The sequence below is a fragment of the Passer montanus genome, unplaced genomic scaffold (genome assembly GCF_014805655.1).
Source record: "Passer montanus isolate IOZ18808 unplaced genomic scaffold, ASM1480565v1 scaffold67, whole genome shotgun sequence".
Classification (NCBI taxonomy): Eukaryota; Metazoa; Chordata; class Aves; order Passeriformes; family Passeridae; genus Passer; species Passer montanus.
In genome coordinates, this window is record NW_024371815.1 from 1,824,449 (window position 1) to 1,843,681 (window position 19,233).

The following is a 19,233-nucleotide window of genomic DNA, read 5'->3' on the forward strand; positions in this document are numbered from 1 at the left end:
CCCCTGGAAGGATTTGTTCTCTGGGCACAACACCAAAATAAGGATAAAACTCAGCATTTATAGGTGGAGGCAGTGAACAGCTGCAGCCCAACAAGAAGCACAAAAGTACCAGGAAAATACAAAAAGCATCCCCCTGTTCTGGGGCAAAAGTAAAGACAGCTTTGAATTCTCCCACCCTAATATCTAAACTATATAAAAATTGAAATTGTAATAGTCTGTGCAACTGGATTAATATTCAACCAATATCATGCTCAGATAAGACATTTAAAACCCCCTTTAATCAGTCTTAATTTTTAGATGTTATGAAAAATCCAAATAGAGGAATATACTCTAGTGGATATCAAAGCCTTAAAATGTGAACTAACAGTACCACTCCAAAAACATCTTTAAACATTCTTTACTATGAAAGTTATGTCACTGTAGTGCAGGAAGGACCCAGGCAGGAGATAGAATATTTTCCCACCTAGAACAAAAAGCAAAGAGAAGTTCTGACCTCAGAAAGCAGCCAGCTGGCACTAAGATTTCTTTTTCATTCTAACAGCTAGCTGAGATACCAGAGCAGATCTAGAAACCTAATTATTAACTATAATTTAGAATACTACTTACTGATCTATTTTCTCCTTTGGATAATAAAGATGTTATTTTTTTACTCAAAGTCTATGCTTTGTTAGAACATAGTCTGTTTTCATTTTACAATTGTTGAGCATACAGACTAAAATGACACTATGTGTCAAAAAGGAAGTTTTGATTTACATTTGCACTTTTCCATGGGTAGCAAAACCAAATAAAGTTGTGTTGGCAACAATCCCATTATTTTGCCACTGAAGGCAAGTTTGTGAATCTCAGGAGAGGCCGGGTTTCCCACCAAGCTGCAGACTCATAAGGAGCTGTCAACATCAAACGCCAGAGCCAGGCCAGAAGTCTCTTTTAATTAATTTTTTTAAGAGTACTGGTGAAAAGATAGTCCACAAGAGTGGGGACAAATTGTAATGTCACAACTACCCAAAAAGCAACAGAATCAAGAGTCAAATGACATCAAAAACGGTTAGTATACATGACTGTACCTTGGTCTATCATTTGGAAGATATAATTTATCAGTGCAAGCAGTGCAGCTTGTCTACTATATTTAGGGCTAAACCCAGATGGATTCAGTCAAGGAAATCTGAGGATTCTAGATGCCACCAGAGTCGCCTTGCGCACAAGCTTCCTTATAGTTTTCCCTAAAAAACAAAGAAATTCAAGACAAAAATGGTGAAAACTTTCCTCATCTAAGGACAATTTTTCAAGCAGGAACAAAACTGCTGACCCTGTAAGCAAGCAAGCACCTTGTTCTCCCAATCACTTTCAATAACAGAAAAGCACTTCCTCAGTGGACATTCCCAGACTTACAAAAGTGAGCCACAAACTGTGGCCCAGATCTTTCTAGCTCCTACATTCACCTACATCAGTGCAATTAGCTGAGAGTCAAGAGAGTTTCCTCTATCATACTCATAATCCCAAAGAAGTAGAAACTAACTTTAGAATTACCAGCCCTCACCTAAGCCACTGAAATAATTAATACCTTGAAAATTCCTCAGTGTGAAACCCATTGTATCACTGTTGAAAGGATTAAACTCAGATTAATCAATTTACCCTCCATCAACAGTTCAACAGAATGAATGTTGAAGCAGTTTCAAGAAGCATTAGCTGCTTCAGTCAATAAAATGTATAATGGAACCCACAAAATAACTCTACAGGATCTAGAGAACAGGTGCTCTTTCCCTTTTAAAGGCAAGATCTTCCTACTGAGAAAGAAAAAAGTGGTAAGAAAAAAATAAAATCACACAAGCATATAAATAAAATGCAGTTATTTCATAAATAAACTGTATTTCCATCATCTGACTATAAGGAGAGGAAATTAGGGAACTGCATTTTATACTAATATTGGTATTCAAAAGGAAACAGTCTGAAGTAGCAGTCTCATTCCAGATTTGTATAACATCAAAGAAAAAAACCTTATGGACCCATGAAGAAATATCTTCTCCATTTTAATTCACATCTTTCATTTTCCAAAAGCCTTTCCTTTCTAGAAGTTATAAAAGAAAGGAAATACATGCAAGCACTGACTAGGAAAAAAAGAATATTTATTATATATTCCAGGTAGATTTCTATGGTTATTTACACATGGGTATATTCAAATTTGCAGAGCTTTGAAATTCAGAAAGATGAAGTGCTGTATCAAAGCAGTTCTTTTTATTAAGGCATTTGTCATTATGTGAATCTAGTTCAGACAGCAACAATCCATTCAAATTAGTTACTCAGGTGTGTATTTGTATGCACCAAGCTCTCAAGAGAGAGTTTCCTTTCAACTTATATTTGCACTTTTAAAAGCAGTACTTTTAATAAACAGTGAATCTGAATCAAGCCCACAGTATTCCTTTGGTGGAAATGAGGGAAGTTCTCTGGTATGTAGACATCACATCTCTAATACATAATTTCCAAAATCAGTGGAGGTGCAATACTTACACCACCACTTGCAGATTCAGTCTGAGGAGTGCAGAATTATCAGCCTGTGCCTGACATGTGAATTGTTAGCAAAGCAACATGGAGCAAGCCTTGCTTTGAGCAACCAATCAGAGCACAGAGTCTTCTTTATATAACCAAATTTAAGAACACTTCCCATCTCTCACATCACACTTCCCTCAAAAAGGCAGAGCTCTACTAAATGAAATCCCACTCTTTATGACTTGCCTTGCAAGCTGGCTGGCAAGTAAACATGAAGAATTATTAGCTAAGGGCAATTTCTAAATGAAGTCATAAAGGAATACACATGTACTTTCGGGATGACCCAAAACCCAAGCAAAATTAATATCTTGCAAAAATGTTCTCAAAAAAGTAATAAAATAGAAGTGACACTGAGAAATTGCTTTCAAGAGCTTGAGTATTCTTGTCTGCTTTCTGGCTTAAGAATTTTAGATGCACAACACTTTTTAAATTATGTAATTGATTTTTCTTGAATCAAAATCAAATTAAGTTATTTCTAGATCATCTATGCCACCACTGGAAGAACTAATCTAAGTATTTATTTACTGCAAACAATTACAGTAAAACTCTGGTAAGTCATATTTCTATTATTTCTCTGGAAGCCATTTGCTGACATTTTCCACATTTACATTTTCAAACCATCACCCCTTAATAAAGTCACTATATCCCTGATACCAAGTGAAAATCCAGACCAGGGACAATAATTGTCACTTAATTACAGGCAGTGTGCTTGTGAAATTTTGGTTTCATAATCACCTTCAGGATGTCTTCCATGGTGTGTTGATACCCAAAATGGTTACAAACTAGCCTTACTTTCTGTAAGTGCCCTCCATCCATTTTAAATGTGTGCCACCAAAAGGCTATGTCCAAGCAAAACAAATTCTCATTCTTTGCTCTCCCTCCTGCATCTACAAATTTATTTATAGCCAAAAAACTCAATATCAAATGTCCATGTTTATTAGAATGCAACAGTATCTGCCATACTCTAATGATATAATGCCATAATGACTCCTGGTCATTTGTATATATCTTACCACTTAGAATATAGTTCTCTAAAGTAAGCTAAAAACTGAAAATAAACAATGAAAAGCTCATGCAACAGTAAAAATCTCAACAGTAAATATCAGAAGATAAAATATCAGCAAACTCTTTCACTAAAATCACATCTGTAAAAAGTGGGCGTGCTTAAAAACCATCTCCTGGATGTATGGTTTTTATGTACTCACACATCCAATGGCAACAAACAAATGTGAAACACCATGTGTTAAATTTGACCATCCAAACCCATAAACTCAAAATATATTTGCTGATCCACCCAGGTTTTTCTAGGGTTTTCGCTTTACTCAAAACCATGAGGAGATTGTTCCATGAATATTTTTTTAAAGTATAGATTTGATATAAAGAAAAATTAGTAATAGACCTAAAAAGACTTTAGCCTGTTTAGCTACACAATCAATGGGGAACAATCCATGTTCTACTTATTAGGATAGAGGAATCCCAGTGCAATAAATTAATACTTACTCCATATTATAAGCAGAGTTTTACTCTTCCTTTTAGTTTGCTGTGACATGACTAGTTTAGGCTCTGCTGGCTTTCAGTTTGTTTTGCTTTTGCTTTGTGGTTTTTTGGTACTGTCTTGGGAGTTGGAGTTTTCATTGTTTGTTGAGCTGATGCAAACCTTCATCTTGATCTCTTGCAAAGTCATGGACCACATGCTTAGAAACTTGTGTTTCCTGAACATCATTATGGCTTTCCCATTCGGCTTTACCATGCTGGTGGCTGCACAATGAGGTTTACCTGGGTGCCCAGTCACAGTGAGGAAGTCAAACACTGAAACTGAGCTGTTACAGATGTCTACAAGCTCATGGTCTCCACCAGCATCATTTAAAGCCTCTCCAAGATTCAATTTCATCACTTAGTCATTTTTCTTAGTCAAACCCTGATAACTAGGAGGTGATTTTGTTCACAGTGAGAGCAGAGTTATCATTATTCACTACCAGCATTTTACTCCACAGTGGGACATTATTACCTGCATACAGAAATGAAGGGGCAGCATGTAAGGCTCTGGGAGAGCAAAAAAAACCTCTCATGACACTTCTGGGAGGAAAAGGCAAAGGCTTCTTCAGAATACCCTGCTATCCACAGGGAAAAGACTGTGCCCCTCTCGTGTACAGAGCACTCAGGGGAAAAAACATTGCTAGAAGAAATCCCTTCTCTGTCAAATACATGTTTCCACATACTCACCGTACTACATCTTGATGGACTTTTAGTATGTAGCACTGTCTTTTACAAATGTAATTACTAAACTGAAATCTGAAAGTTTCATTTTGGATATAGGCATAAGTTCAGCAGGAAGTTGCTTTGCATAAAACAAGCTCTGTCTTTTATTTGTCCTACTGATAGAATAGCAGCCTGGGTGGGTAGGAGAACTACCTCACCTTCAAGCCAAGAAGCTTAAAACCTCCAGAAGACCAGTAAAAGTCTACCTTCCTTTTTTCAATAGTTCAACTATCAGAATATCTCTCTGTCTCTTGTCTTTCTTTTATCCTTGTAGCACTGCCAGCTACATGTCAGCATCATTAGAACTTTAAGATCCTTACAGAGTACCTAGCAGTTGTCCAGAATTTTCTGATTAGCCAAACAGCAACACTAAAATTGAGGAGACAAGCAGCAGTCTGGTAATTCTCTATGAGCAAACAATACCCTGTCAGAAACATACCACCACTTAGTAACACAATGAAAAGCAATCAAATCAGGGATATAGAATTTTAAAAATGAATAGTTTTTTAGCTATGAATTAATGATAACTCTGGATAATAAAACAACATAGAGAAATTAGTTCAGTCATTCAATAATTACCATTATCCTGGAAAAGAACAAATGCCTTTTACTACCATTACTAGCATTTAGTTACACATCACAATATATACCATAAAGATAGATTGTGATATTTTCTTGAAACTCAAATTCTGCTGTTCTCCCAACCTCTTCAGATTCTTCAAGCCAAAAATACCTGCTCTTTTGATGCAGCTCTAGCCTATGTGACCAATTTCTTATTCTGGGCTGAATCGTTATAAAAGCCAGCCGATTGGTTAAAAATAAAAAAGGAATGTTGAATACCATAGCAACTGGCTTGCAGCCTTGCTAACATGCAGGAAGGATTTTTTACTTGAACAAGAGCTACAAGTGAAAACACCAGGCCAAAATCAGATCTGGCATAATACCAACAATGCAATAGAAACACAGAAATTACTTGACCCCTCCCAGTCTCCTCCCTGTAATATCTTTTGTGCAGCAGCAAATCTTTGGGTTCTTGTTAAAATACAATTCAAACAGCAAATTAAAATGTGTGCCATGGTATTGATTCCACATATACATCAATACGTGGCAGAATCTTTGCCAAAATAAATAGGATTAAATGTTGATAAATCAAGTAATGGAAACAGAACAATAATAGAGCTTAATCTTCAGTTTTAATTAATGGCCATATCACTCCATAACTAAAAGGACTGAAAGTTTCTAAAGAAACATCTCTAAATACAGATAATTCTACAATGCCTGATTTAGTGATCACTTTTAGGAACATATCAAAGTAGTCACTCAATGGCAATACCCTCTAAGAACTGCATCAAATCCATAAGGAATACATTTGAAGAAGCATATTGCTCTGGAATTACTGAAGGAGTATGTGTTCAGGGCAAGGTTTTTCCAGGAGGTGGGCTTTGTGGGAAGAGACCAGAAGCTGCCCTGTGCTGGACAGACCCACTGCTGTCCCAGGCTGAGCCCAAAAATGACACCAGTGCACCTCTGTAATAACATATTTAGGAAAGGGTAAAAAGCCTGTTTGGCAGCTGAGAGAGAGAAATGAGAAAACCTAAGAGAACCAGCCCTGCAGATGCCAAGGTCACTGAAGAAGGAAGGGCAAAGTTTCTGCAGGCACCAGAGCAGAAATTCCATTGCAGCCAACAGAGAAGACTGTGACAACGCAGCTTGTCTTCCTGCAGCTGATGGAAGTCCACAGTGGGGAAAATATCCACCCTACAAGCAGATGGAGAACACCAAACCAGAGCATGAGGAGATGCCCTAAGGGAAACTGCAGCCCCTGGAGAGCCCAGGCTGGAGCAGGCTCCTAACAGGAGACATGGCACATGCAGGGAGCCCACACAGAAGATTTTCAGGCCAGAACTGTAGCCTTTGGGAGCAGCAGTCCACTCCTGATGGACTGTACCCCATGGAAAGGATTCATACTGAAGCACTGGAGAAGGACCTGCGTAGGAAAAGCCCGTGAGGGAATGTATTCCTTGAGTGGGATCTCACAGTGGAGCATGGGAAGAGCATAACGAGAGGGAGCAGCAGAGATGAAATAGACTGAAAATAACTCATTTCCCATTCCCCCTGCTCTGTTCAGGAGTGGCAGAAGGTGGAAGGAAAGCTGGGAAGGAAAGTGGAAAGATGAGTCAGGGAAAAGAGAGGGATTGAGGGGAAGGTGATTTCATGTCTGATCTTTTATCACTAACTTTCTATATTTTTAATTAGCAATAAATTAATCTTTCTCTAGTCAAGTATGTTTTGCCTGTGACAGTAATTGCTGAAGGATGTCCTCTCCTTATCCTTTCATTTTACTTTCTCTCCCTGTGCTGCTGCAGAGGGGGCATGAGACAGCAGCTTGCTGGGCACCTGGCAGCCAGCCAAGGTCACTCCACTGCAGAGCTCCTGCATTTGGGGAAAAGAAGAGATCTCTCCTCAGCAACTCAAGCTATGAAGTCTTTGATCTGAAATACACCCATGTATTCTAGGTCAGCTGTAATAGGTATTTACTGCATTGCACAGTGAAGAATCACAGCCCTGTCTGTTCTTCAACCATGTTTAGGGTGTCTTTACTCAGGAGACTCTATTTGCCTGCATTGTAAGGATGCCCACATCCTTACAATGGCTTTACAGGCCAGTGGAAATGTCAGCTCTGTTCCTCTTTGTGCATCATTTAAGAGGTACTCAAAACCTCCTATGAAGTATCAAGTAAAGAAAATATGCAATACCCAGAGCACTGCTTTTAATATTAGGGCTAATTTTTAAACCAAGTCAGAGATAAGTCCATAACTCCACAATATCAAATTGTGCTCTACAAGCATAATTTCTGAGCTTTTACTGGCATTATGGAGCATTACAAGCCATCGACATGTAGGAAAATCCATGTATTTTTTTGCCATTAAAATTAGGGGAAGGGCCTTACTTTGGGCTCCTGAAAATCATGGCCTTGTTTTCTACCAAGGAGATAAAGAACTATGGGGTATTGTACTTGTTAATATATTTTCTGTATCTGACAATGGCCAAAAAATGTTTAAGGCCTTTTGAGCCCCAAACTCATGCAGTCTTACAGGAACTTTATGTTCCCAAGAAACTCCTGCATCAGAGCCCACAGAACTTAAATTAACAAAGTATACTTTGGTTTTGGGAGGTGATTCCATCGTACTGGTAAATTGCTTGACGTTCTGTACTTGTTGAAAATGGGCAAGTTTCTGTTTTGTCTTAGATCTCTGATGCATCATAATTCAGACATGAAATCAGCTTAATTGTAACCATACATCTGTGCTTGACCTGTACATATCTCAAGATATGTCTGTATTTATATTATATATATAGGATGAATACAGGCTTTGTTAAACACTCTCTCAGAACGTATGCATGCCCTTTATCTTCCAAAAGATACTTAGTTTACTTGAAAGTCACACTTTTATTTACTTCAGGTTCCACAAAATAATGAAACATTTACTAATTTGGCTCCACAAACAGTAGATGTCAAAAGCAGAAATAAGTAAAAACAGGTCAAAAATAGCCCAAGAAACTTAGCAAAGCTACATTCAAAGTTCTAGTTGCCCTTGACTTTTAAAACGTGTGAATTTCCAACGCTTCCCTTGCTCATCAGATAAGAATGCTTGATGGACTGATTACCACAGTGATCACTCTTACCTATTTTTCATACTTTTAGAACAGGATTATATGGTTAGCTTGTTTTGATTTACCCTTGTTTTGTTTACAAGGGAGGAAGCAAGGAATATTTTTTCACTTGAGCTGCTACCTAGGAATTCATATCACCTGCTTTCTGAAAACATACAAAATGGTACTCTGTGGTTACTATTACTCATGCAAGGACACTTTTTCCAAGAAAGAACTATACATAAATGTACACTAGAAATGCTGTCATGCTCCTGGAAGTATGGCCTTAGCATGTGCACTATCAGATTTTGCTCTCGTGCCAGTTTTCTATTCAACTTATGTCAACTACAATCTATTCTGTTCCCTGAAACTGTAAATTTTTTCTCTAGAGTTTACAATCTTAAGTCAGAATCCAGAATGCAGAGGACAAGCCAGAAAAATGGTTATTCATTTTGCATACTTAAATGTACATACTCACTCTTGCATATAAAAATTGAAGAACGTGGATCAAGGGCAGTAACTTATAACAAATAAGGTCAAACTCAAGGAGGACTGGAATACAAAACTGTCAGTGACCTCAGGTCTGAAACAATTCCTCCACACTCAAATTGGCATGAAATCCATGACAAAGATGCAGCAGAGGTCCAGTGACTGGAGTACACAATGGTAAGGCCTAAACTAATGCTCAAGAGTAGCCATCAGAACAATGGCCTCAGCTGTTTCCTAAACTTGGGAGAGGGCAACACAAATGGCTCAGAATGGTGAAGACAATGCCAAGATTCTGTTACCCTTCATTTGCCTAGCAGAAAGGCATCATTTGAGCATAAATACTTCCACTGTTCTTATTACAATTTATTGTAACAAAATTAGTATTATGGCAAAATAATTATTTAATAGTATTATCAGAAATATTAAAACTAACTTGAGCCACCAGATTCTTTATTAGAAAAAAAAAGTAAACAGTTTAGGTATACATATCTGCATGTCAACCCAACTGATGGGTGTCTGGAAGCAATGCATTTGTGTGAAGGAAACTCAGTGGTAACACTGTGCAAACTGCTCCTCCTACTAAACAGTACTGCTGATACATCAAGGGCCCAGGAAAAAATTACAGAACTATTAAACACAAAAGAAGGCATCTTAGCACAAGCACAGTAACACTCATACAAAAAATAATCTCTCTGATCACAATTCAGTTACAGAACAATTAAACAAAACAACTTAAACAATTAAACAGATGTGCAGCATGCCGAGTCTTATGCTATTACAACCTTTTAATGTAGAGCCTCATTGTTTCCTGTAATATTTAGATTTCTGAGTTCAACAGTGAGCTGACCTAGGCAGTTCAAGGTTTTCTGCAAACTAAAGATGTTTGCTTGGTTAGTCTCAGAAGAAGCTGTGTTAAACCAGGAATTCAAAGCAGACACGTTTATCCAATCTTGTCAAAGATCCCCTGCATTATACACAAAATCAGCAGCCCTGCAGAAATATGTAATATTACTCTCTCTCAGAAGTTTTTCACCCTACTATGAAAATTATAAACCACAGCAATGAAGTGAGCAATGAAGTGCAAAAAGGACACCCATTGAATTTGTAGCTAAATGAGAACAAAGTTCTTTACAAATTTTAGTTTACAAGTTTTAGATCAGAGAAAAGTGTACATCTACACATGGGTCACTAGGATAGAAGACAGACTCAGTACCATGTCATCCAGTTTCCTGTAGTGCAGTTAAAAAATACAAACTAAACAGTGTGTGCAATACAGTTAGTGCAGGAGACACAAAAAAAGAGAAACAAAGAAAGAGAAAAAAGGCTTTACTTTTATTGTAGGAATTTAGGGTTTGTATTATCTCTGGGACATCTCAGACTAAATAACAACACTCACAACATGGACTGTCTACATGTACCACCTCCTCTAAGACACAGCTGTTTTGAAAAACTTTTATTCACTGCTTGTAAAGTGACAAAATACAATCAATGAACTGTAGACACCTTTATCACATTTGCATTAGTAAATTCCAAGGTTCATTGTCATAAGGGATTCCTGTAACCAGCCATCTGGGTTGAACACAAAAATAAGTGACAGGCATCCCTACCTCCCAGTCCATCTCCAGAATCAACCTCACAGATGCTCTCCCCTTCCATATTGTCTTTAGGATGCAGCAGAAAGCAAGATCTTCCTCGAGTGATGTGCTCAGGCTCCAGAAGGAAGCTGAATCCACCCACTCTGCAGCCAGCAGGTGATATCTTTCAAATAAAAACAAAAACAGAGCTATTGAGCCACCTCTGGTATACAACAGATTAATTTAATTTCATTTAATTTCTCCCATAAAAATTCAACTTTTCAAGACTGTTTGTCAGCTAGTTCTACATCCAACACTGCAGCTCCTTATATCAACACAGTCTCTTCAGGGGATATCTGAGCTCCTTTCCTCTTGTAAATTCAGTGGTGATTCACAGATCAAACTCTCCACCCAATATGAAGAGGTTACATCAGTCCAAATTGCAGGACTCCGTTAAGGTGGAAAGCCTCAGCACAGATTCATGCTCACCCACATGGCCTGACAGGACCAGGAGCAAGATACTAAATATCCACAGGATTAGCTCTTCTCTGGCACACTGTGAGTACTGTGAAACCAAACTACATGCAGTTTGCAAACAACTACACAGGCTGAAAACACAGTTCACGTGGGTGCACTTTCTTACAACTCCTAGGGTTATTTTAAGTATAGGTAGAGAGAGCATCTCAGTTTAGCAAGGGACTTTATTTGCAGATGAGTATAACGAAGGAAAGTGTAAAGATGGGTGTAGACAAAAGAACAAACCCACCTCATCATTTATTTAAGAGAAGGGAGCAAAATTTCTTTCTCTTAAATTGAACCTAAATAGCTGGTTTTCTTGATATTACTGTCCTGCGTAGCTAGTTTTTACCAGTACCTTCTCTTTCAGAATAAAAGAGAAATAACTGTCAGTTAATTAAAATAAGTACTAAGAAGTCAGGAAACATCCTCACATTAGTGCCTTTGAGAGGCAAAAACAGACAAAAAGCCATCAGACAAGCATGGAGTTACTAGGTTAGTTCTGTAGCAAGTGGAGAACTGTCATGTGTCAGATGCTCGTGATCAAGACAGCAAAACAAGATTGAGCTCCAACACTTGTCTAAGATTTGCAGTATGATTATTTTCTAAACAAAGTAAAACAGGAACCGAAATGCATCCAAAAAGAGCTCTCTGCCACAAGTGAACTCAGACAGGCCAAGAACAGAAAACACATGAGAGAACAATGATCAGGTATATGACTGATGTGATACATAAAACTGTTCAGGTATCATTAATAACTCTGAGCCAGTCATGGAGCAATGTATTAGCTGCTTTCTTGCCAGTTTTGAATGAGCAAATAACTACTTTCTATTTGCAAGTCTGTGGCCTTCTCTGGCTTTTCCATGTCACTAGGAAAGCATTCAAACTGTCCCACGTAACTGTGTCTTACTGAAGGTGTGGAAAAGGGAAAAAAATTTATTAACATCAACTGCCCTGCATTCAACATGACTTCCCTTCTTCAACTTCCTAGCACAAAAAAACAAGAAATACTATAAACAAATCTGTATTCAGACATCAGGTAAAATAAAATCAACAGTTCAAGCACTATGTCATTTTGTTGATAAAAAGAAGAGCATACCTAGAAGTCTCACACCAGAAGAACTATATTTCTTCAGCTTCTTCAAGCATCTCTCTCAGCCTCTGCATGTTTTTGTTGATTTTCCACTGCTTGAGCCAGTGTAGGTGTAGGCCATGGAAGAGAACATGCATGGCACTGTCAAACACTGAGCAGAATCCCAATGGAGGGAAAATTGTAGCACAGCCATCCTATGCTGCTGATGTCTCTTCTTAAGCTTGAATGGCAGCTCAAGGTGTTCTTCTAAACCCGCCTGTGTGCTCTTCAGAAGGTGGGCTATTGCAGCTTGTCAGAAAGCAGAGACTCAAAAAAGATCCACTATCAGGCTGCTTTTCAGTGATGAAATATCCGTTGCAGAAATTTGGTTTAAAAAATAAATCCTCACTTCTTATTTTAAAAATATTAAAATACTTACCAAAAAAATGAATGGAATACAACAGTAATAGTATCAAGCTCCGGCTGTGTATTTACACCTGAAATATTCAGCTCCAAATGTTGACTTAGGATATTCAGAAGAACATTAACAATCACAGTTCCTGTTTACAAAAGCAAATGCCCTCAAGCAATGAATATTGGATTCCCATGATCAAAGCTCTACTGTCAATGTCACAGGATTTAGTACCACTTTTTCTAGACAAATAGGTCAGATGAACAATTAACCGTCATTTTAAAAAGTCAACCACAGCCCTTCAAATGGAAGAAAGTTTCTTGCAAGTTTGCTTTTGAAAAGATCATTTTATTCTGCTCAGATCTGGGTTTTTATGATGAATGCTACAGTCCTCCTGCACAGTAATACAGAAACATGTTTGTATAAACTAACTGACCACAGGACATTGTGCACTATCTAGAAACTAAACATTACATTTTTACCTCAGCCTTATGCCTGCATATGTGGAGAAAAAAATAATCTGTGCAGAGCATAAATGCCTACTTCTACATCAACTTAGACACAGCTGTTGCACAACCTGATGTGTTCACTTGTCTGTAAACACAAATGCCTGTCCTTAGGAAAAATCCATCAAGTGTCTTATCCATTTTTGCCTTATACTGATTAACTAAATGAAGTCTGCATGCCTTTATTAAAACCTGTAGGTGTAGAAAGGACTAAATTTCAGGACAGTCAAGGCATAAGGGTTGATTACTAAAATTAAGTATCAGCACTGAAAGATACAAGAATTTCAGTGCAACATTACTAAGACAGTCTTCACTGAGACAAAATTACTATTATTACTCTTATGGAAAACTGAGATTAAAAGAGGATAAACAGAAGAAAACCAGTTTTAAAATAATTTATTATTTTACATACATTTCACTGTGAAACAAATTAATTATTACATGCTTGCTGTCTCTTCCCACTTGGCATCTGCACCAATATTGCTTTTAATAGCCTTTCACTCATAGCTGAACCTTTGGGTGGTGGGGGAGGCACTGTTAGTCAATACCAAACCACTTTGATCTGATCTCTGGCTATGAAAACTTTTCATTAAAAACTGAAAGCAGAGGGATGCAACAGTACTGGAATCTAGAGCTGCTGAAATGTAATCACAGCAATGGAGTAACCACAGAGGCGGAATTCTTAGAAAAGAACTGCTTCATGTTTGTATGTTTACCCCTTATACAACAGAAAGAAAAACTTAAAATGTTTCAAGTCAGCCCTTCCACAAAGGAAAACATCCACAGGAGAGAAGCACAGAAGAAGGAGGTATGAGTAAAGTTGTTTTAAAACAGAATGCAGCAACATGTCTTTTAAATTACAGAGTACTTGAAACCTACATTACAGCACTCCTTTGGTCACATAGTTTCATTGTTTGAGCATTCAAATCCATCTCCCTACTAAGAAAATGAAGTATGTCCAATTCTCCACCATCAAAACAGAATAAAGCCACATGTGAACCAGCCATCATCTGGTCCTTCATGAAAATGCTATCATGAGAAGGAAAAAAAAACCAATGAACATGTTTACTTAAGTCTTAAGGAACATATTTCTGGTGTTGAGGGAACTCAACATAGAAGGAGCTGAGGAAGGGTCTCAGCAAGACCAGTTGTTCACAACTTCTACCTCAGTGTGGTTCACAGAACCATCCATGTCAGAGCAAGGCAGCAGGTGGCAAAAAGATGAAGTCAGGAATGCATAACTCCTTGCATGACACATATTTTTTCTCTCAGAGTGGTTAAAAAAGCCTCAGCACTGTTTTAACCCAAGCCAAGGAGTTATGTTGCTGAGCAGATGTGCAGCAGAAAGAGCAATAGATAATTACTGCCATTAGTCACCTCCTTCAGACCAGAGCCTGGCTCCAAGTGCTGTACAGTGGGGTGCAGAGAAATTGCATATGCATCCAAGAAAGCCCAATCAAATGTAAATGACTGCAGTCCCTTGATGTTTCTGAAATGAGGTGGTTCACCCTCTGGCTGCAGGTACTGGATTTTGAAGCATTAATCCCCACTAATGTAACATAATACTACCACTGGAGTATATGTACATTTTGATAACAACATATGAAGAAGTACAAATTGTGTTACAAAAATCACAGTATTATAAGAATATTTACATTTGCACACATTTAATCTTCAGGGAACTTGACAAGTTTAATTTTCTGATTAATTAAAATCAGAAAGACCACAGTTTTCTACATTTCGAATCAAGTGCTGAGATAACAAACATGCCAGAAGGGAAGACTCAAGTCTCAGAATCTCTGAATGGTATGGATTGGAAGGGACCTTAAAAATCATTAAGTTCCAACTATTTGCCATGGCCAGGGATACCTTCTACTAGACCAGGTTGCCCAGGGCCCTATCCTGTCTTTGAATGCTTCCAAGGATAAGGCAACTACAACTTCCAAGGGCAACCTGGTTAAATGTCTCACCACTCCCACAGAGAATAACTTCTTCCTAATATTCAACATAAACCTTCCCTCTTTCATTTTAAGGCCATTGCCCCTTGTCCTGTCAATATACAGCCTTGCTAGAAGGCCCTCTCCAGCTCCCTTGCAGCCCCCTTCAAGTACTGGAAGGACACAATGAGGTCAGAGCTTTCTTTCTTTCTTTCAGGCTGCACAACCTCAATTTTCTCAGCCTCTCCTCACAGGAGAGGTGCTCCAGCCCCCTGATCATCTTTGGGTGCCTAAGTCACTACAGCAGCACACTTCCCTGCTGACTCAAAGACCCCAACAGTCTCAAATGCCTGCACCTTTTCAAACAGAAAGGATACACCTTTTCAAACAGAATTTTTCACAAGAGATTCCTACACAGGCCCCAACTCCTAGGCTGCTGATAGACAGACATTCCTCAGGTGCACACAGTCAACTCCTGCCCATAAATCTTGGAGGATGGTGCCATATCTGCTTCTCAAAAGGTTATGTTTCTCAAAGCTTACCATCAAATGGATCTACAGCGAATTATCAGTGACCCCTCTTTATTAGTCCTGTGTCTCTGCAGGCAGCCAACCTCACACAATGAGTCCTGCTAAGGTAGTTATTTTTGCTTTCTCTTCATTTCACCCATTTGTTGTAGGAATTTATTCAAAGTTAATGAATCAGTCCAAAATTCTTCATACATATTTCAGTGTTCTTTAAAACAAAAATATCTACAATTTAGAAATGGGCATAAATCTTGTATTCAGTCAGGCATGACCATGCTTGTGTTGTCCTGCAGTAATACACTAACAACAAGCCTCCCTGACTATCAGACTTGATAATCATAATTCCTTCCTAACAAGGTTTTCAGTGGGACTTTATTATTCCAAGAAAGTCTGAGTTGAATTGATTCACTGTATTTCACTACAAAGCTGCATTTTTTTGAGGTATCTCCATATGGAAATCTCAATGAAGTCAAAAGGAAGTTTGTTATAGACATGGGAATTTAAAAAACCTGACAAAATCCTCTCTTTCCAATACATTAAAATAAGCTGCCACTCAAAATTTTGCAAAATATGGTCAAGTGCTAAGCAGTTTGCTGGGAACAGCCATGAAAGGAGATCTGTCTATTCTAATCCTGCAAAATATGGTTCAGGGGGGGGATAAAGATCATTAAAGATCAGATTAATTTCACAACTTCATTCCTCAAATATATCCACCTGAATTGGCAAGAGGAGTGATTTCTGAGGTATTTCATTTCCACACACGTTTTCCTTAATGAAGTTTATATTTTAAATCCTCACCTATTTTACTCACCAAACTGTCTACTGCTTCCATCACACAGTACTTCACTTTCCAACTGCTTTGCTTTACAAGCATATTGTGACCACTGTGAGAAAGTTACTTCATGCACTAATGTGCAAAAGGGTTGGCAATTCAGCCATTGTTTTAGCAGATCACAGTACCACAAAACCTTTGCCACACCACTCCTTTGTGTGGTGCCATAAGGTAAAGTGAAGGTTGTGCACTGCAAAACAATTCCCATCAAGCTGACAGACATCCTCTGTGATCTTAGAAAAATCATCTTGCAATTTGGTTCCTCTGCTAACAGCAGAAACAGCAGAGGCCAAGCTAGTGTTTTTTAAATTCACCTGATGATGTTGACAGTGATCTGGAAACAAACTACATATTATGTTTTCTGTTCCAGGCATTCTAATTCAGTAAGAGAGGGCAGGATATTATATCGGAAATATTTTCTTTAAAGATGTGTCTAAGAGGCCAATTTCTCCATCTTGAGATTTACTATCTATTTCCTATGAGCAGGAATCTGTGTATTGCTGGAAAGATTCACAAAAGAGTGAATTTGACATTTACACAAATTGATTTCTGCATACAGTTAAGCTCTACTACTGTTACCAACAAAAGCACATCTTAAAAGCAAAACCCAACACAACAACCTATAAAGAAAACCATAAAAACACCCCCAGAACATATCTCCTTGATAAGGTGAATTTTCAGTTCAGTCTAAATAGTCTTCAGTTTAAAAAAAAACGTGTTTCACATTAGAGACAATGCTAATAAAACAGCAGGATTTTTCTATTTCTTGTAGAAAATATTTTTCTATGAGATTTTTTCTTTTTCTCATGTTTTCAAAGAAGATAATCTATATTTCATTTTGAAACCCACATTCCTATTTCAATTAGCAATGGCTCTAGAAGCATATAGCAAAAAAAAAAAGACTAATCAAGATATTGATCAAAACATTATTTGATGGAAAATCTTCAGGAAATCTGAATTTAAAAAATAAAGTCATAACAAGAAAAAAACAAGTGAAATAAAAACCCACTGTCTTTATTATTGGCATAGTTTTACTCAGCAGTTTGCATCAAGAAAACCAATTTGTCTTCCTTAAGTTTTAGCTGAAGGTCTAAATGTAACATGCAATACATACAGAGTATTTTCTCATTTGTTTTAACATTCATTTTCAAGACAGAGTTGAAAAGCTGAATTTACACCCAGCTGTAGTTTTTATAACCAACCAAGAGAAATTTAGTTTGTATGCTAGAGCAACTGTGGAAATCAATTCTTAATCTATGACCTTGCTTACCACAGCTTGAAGCCTTGCAATAAATAAATGCCTTGAGCCACACATAAGAAACATTTGGTGAATTAGAGACAAATAACACAAATCTATATGTGTATATATAGTATTAGAAAGGTCATATAAAATACAATATAGGCTTTTTTCTTACTCTAACATAATAATGTTTAAAAGGCAAGACCTGGTAATTGCCTACATTAATATCCAGGTGGTGAACAATCACTAGAACCTATTTTCTTTTCAAATTACAATGTTCATCCTTTTAGACAACTTCTTGTAGCCCATCTTTTTTTTTTTATTGTGGAAAATGCTAGAATGATTAGAAATCTCTGAAAATAACTATTTTCTTTGTCCTAGCATATGAAAATTCTTTCTTTAAAGCACATTTAAGCTTCCTTGTGAACATTGTGCAGTGTTTCATCACTAACAACAGGAAAACAAACGCCAGAGCTCATGTGTTAACCTGCACTTAGTCACAACTACCCTGTTTTACAAGCTGAATCTCTCAAATCCTCACCCCTTATGAAATTACTTATTTCTCATTGCAGTATATGCTAAAAGAAAAAAGAACCTATAGTACTGCTCCTTATTAATATTCACCATCAAAATTCACAAAAAAATCCTGTAAACAAATCTGTACCTCCTTAAAAACACACCTTCCATTCTTGATGTATTTGATTGACTGTAGATTTTAAAATCAAGTAGTACAACATAGTGCTAGTTCAGCTAATTTCCCTCCCTTGATTGTCTCCTTCCTGAAACACTGAAATTCAAATGTGACTGTGACTGACAGTCCTTTTGAGATTAGCATGGCATTATTAGTTTGCACAGCAGGTGACCAAAGTAACTGCTGGAAAGGTTTCCCTTATTTTAACCCTAAAGGATGTACTCTAATATGAAAAGAAAGAATCTGGAGGCTTACAATTACCCTTGAATTGGAATTGTACAAAAAAACAAAGCAGAAAAAAAAGACTTGTTTTCTTTAACTAGGTGCTTAGGTGCTTTTCTTTAACGAGGTCCTTAGGTGCTTTCTAATGTTACATTTTTGCAGGTCCTGAAACACTCGACATTCAAGAAAAAAAGACTTGTTTTCTTTAACTAGGAGTTGCAGTCGAGGTCCTTAGGTGCTTTCTAATGTTACATTTTTGCAGGTCCTGAAACACTCGACATTCAGAAAAAAAGTTAGATTTACACTGAAATTATCATGCTCATCCTACTTAATTCTACCTGTGACCATAGGCACACCTAATTAAAATCCACAAAACAACTCAGGAGACTTCCAAACTTCTGTCCTCAATGTATGGATTTATTCCAGTGTTAGGGCAAGTTTTACAAATACGATGCCAAATACATGTTGGTTGGGACTGATGCCTGGAAGTAGAGAAACTTTCCAGAGGAACAGAAAGTTTTCATACTGAAAATTAAGCTGTGTTTAACCCTACCCCAGAAGAGAGTATTCTTACCAAGAAGAAGTACAATCTCATGCATGCTTTTCTCCAAAGCACTAATTTTTGCTTGGCAAAGACCTTTTTAATACCTAGCTGGAGTGACCCTGGCATTCTGAACTGAAGCCCCTCAGGTAACAGCCATATTCTGCAGATATAAAAGCACATTCAGACCTCAACTTCCCAAATATTTGGAGAATGA

At 37.6% G+C, this 19,233-nt stretch overlaps 1 protein-coding gene across 12 annotated transcripts in view; it reads right to left on the reverse strand.

The window, feature by feature from the left end:
* Positions 1–19,233, reverse strand: part of PPP2R2C (protein phosphatase 2 regulatory subunit Bgamma) — a 194,044-nt gene that overhangs the window by 86,615 nt on the left and 88,196 nt on the right. For 2 of the 12 annotated variants that reach the window (XM_039728922.1, XM_039728914.1), the window contains one exon: positions 10,554–10,704. The exons of 7 other annotated variants lie outside the window; for them this stretch is intronic. In XM_039728922.1, the coding sequence (XP_039584856.1) occupies positions 10,554–10,602 (49 nt within the window). In that variant the 5' untranslated portion in view covers positions 10,603–10,704. Of the gene's footprint in view, positions 1–1,064; positions 1,221–10,553; positions 10,705–19,233 lie in introns of those variants that run through there. 3 more of the 12 variants (XM_039728924.1, XM_039728926.1, XM_039728925.1) reach the window with 2 other exon arrangements.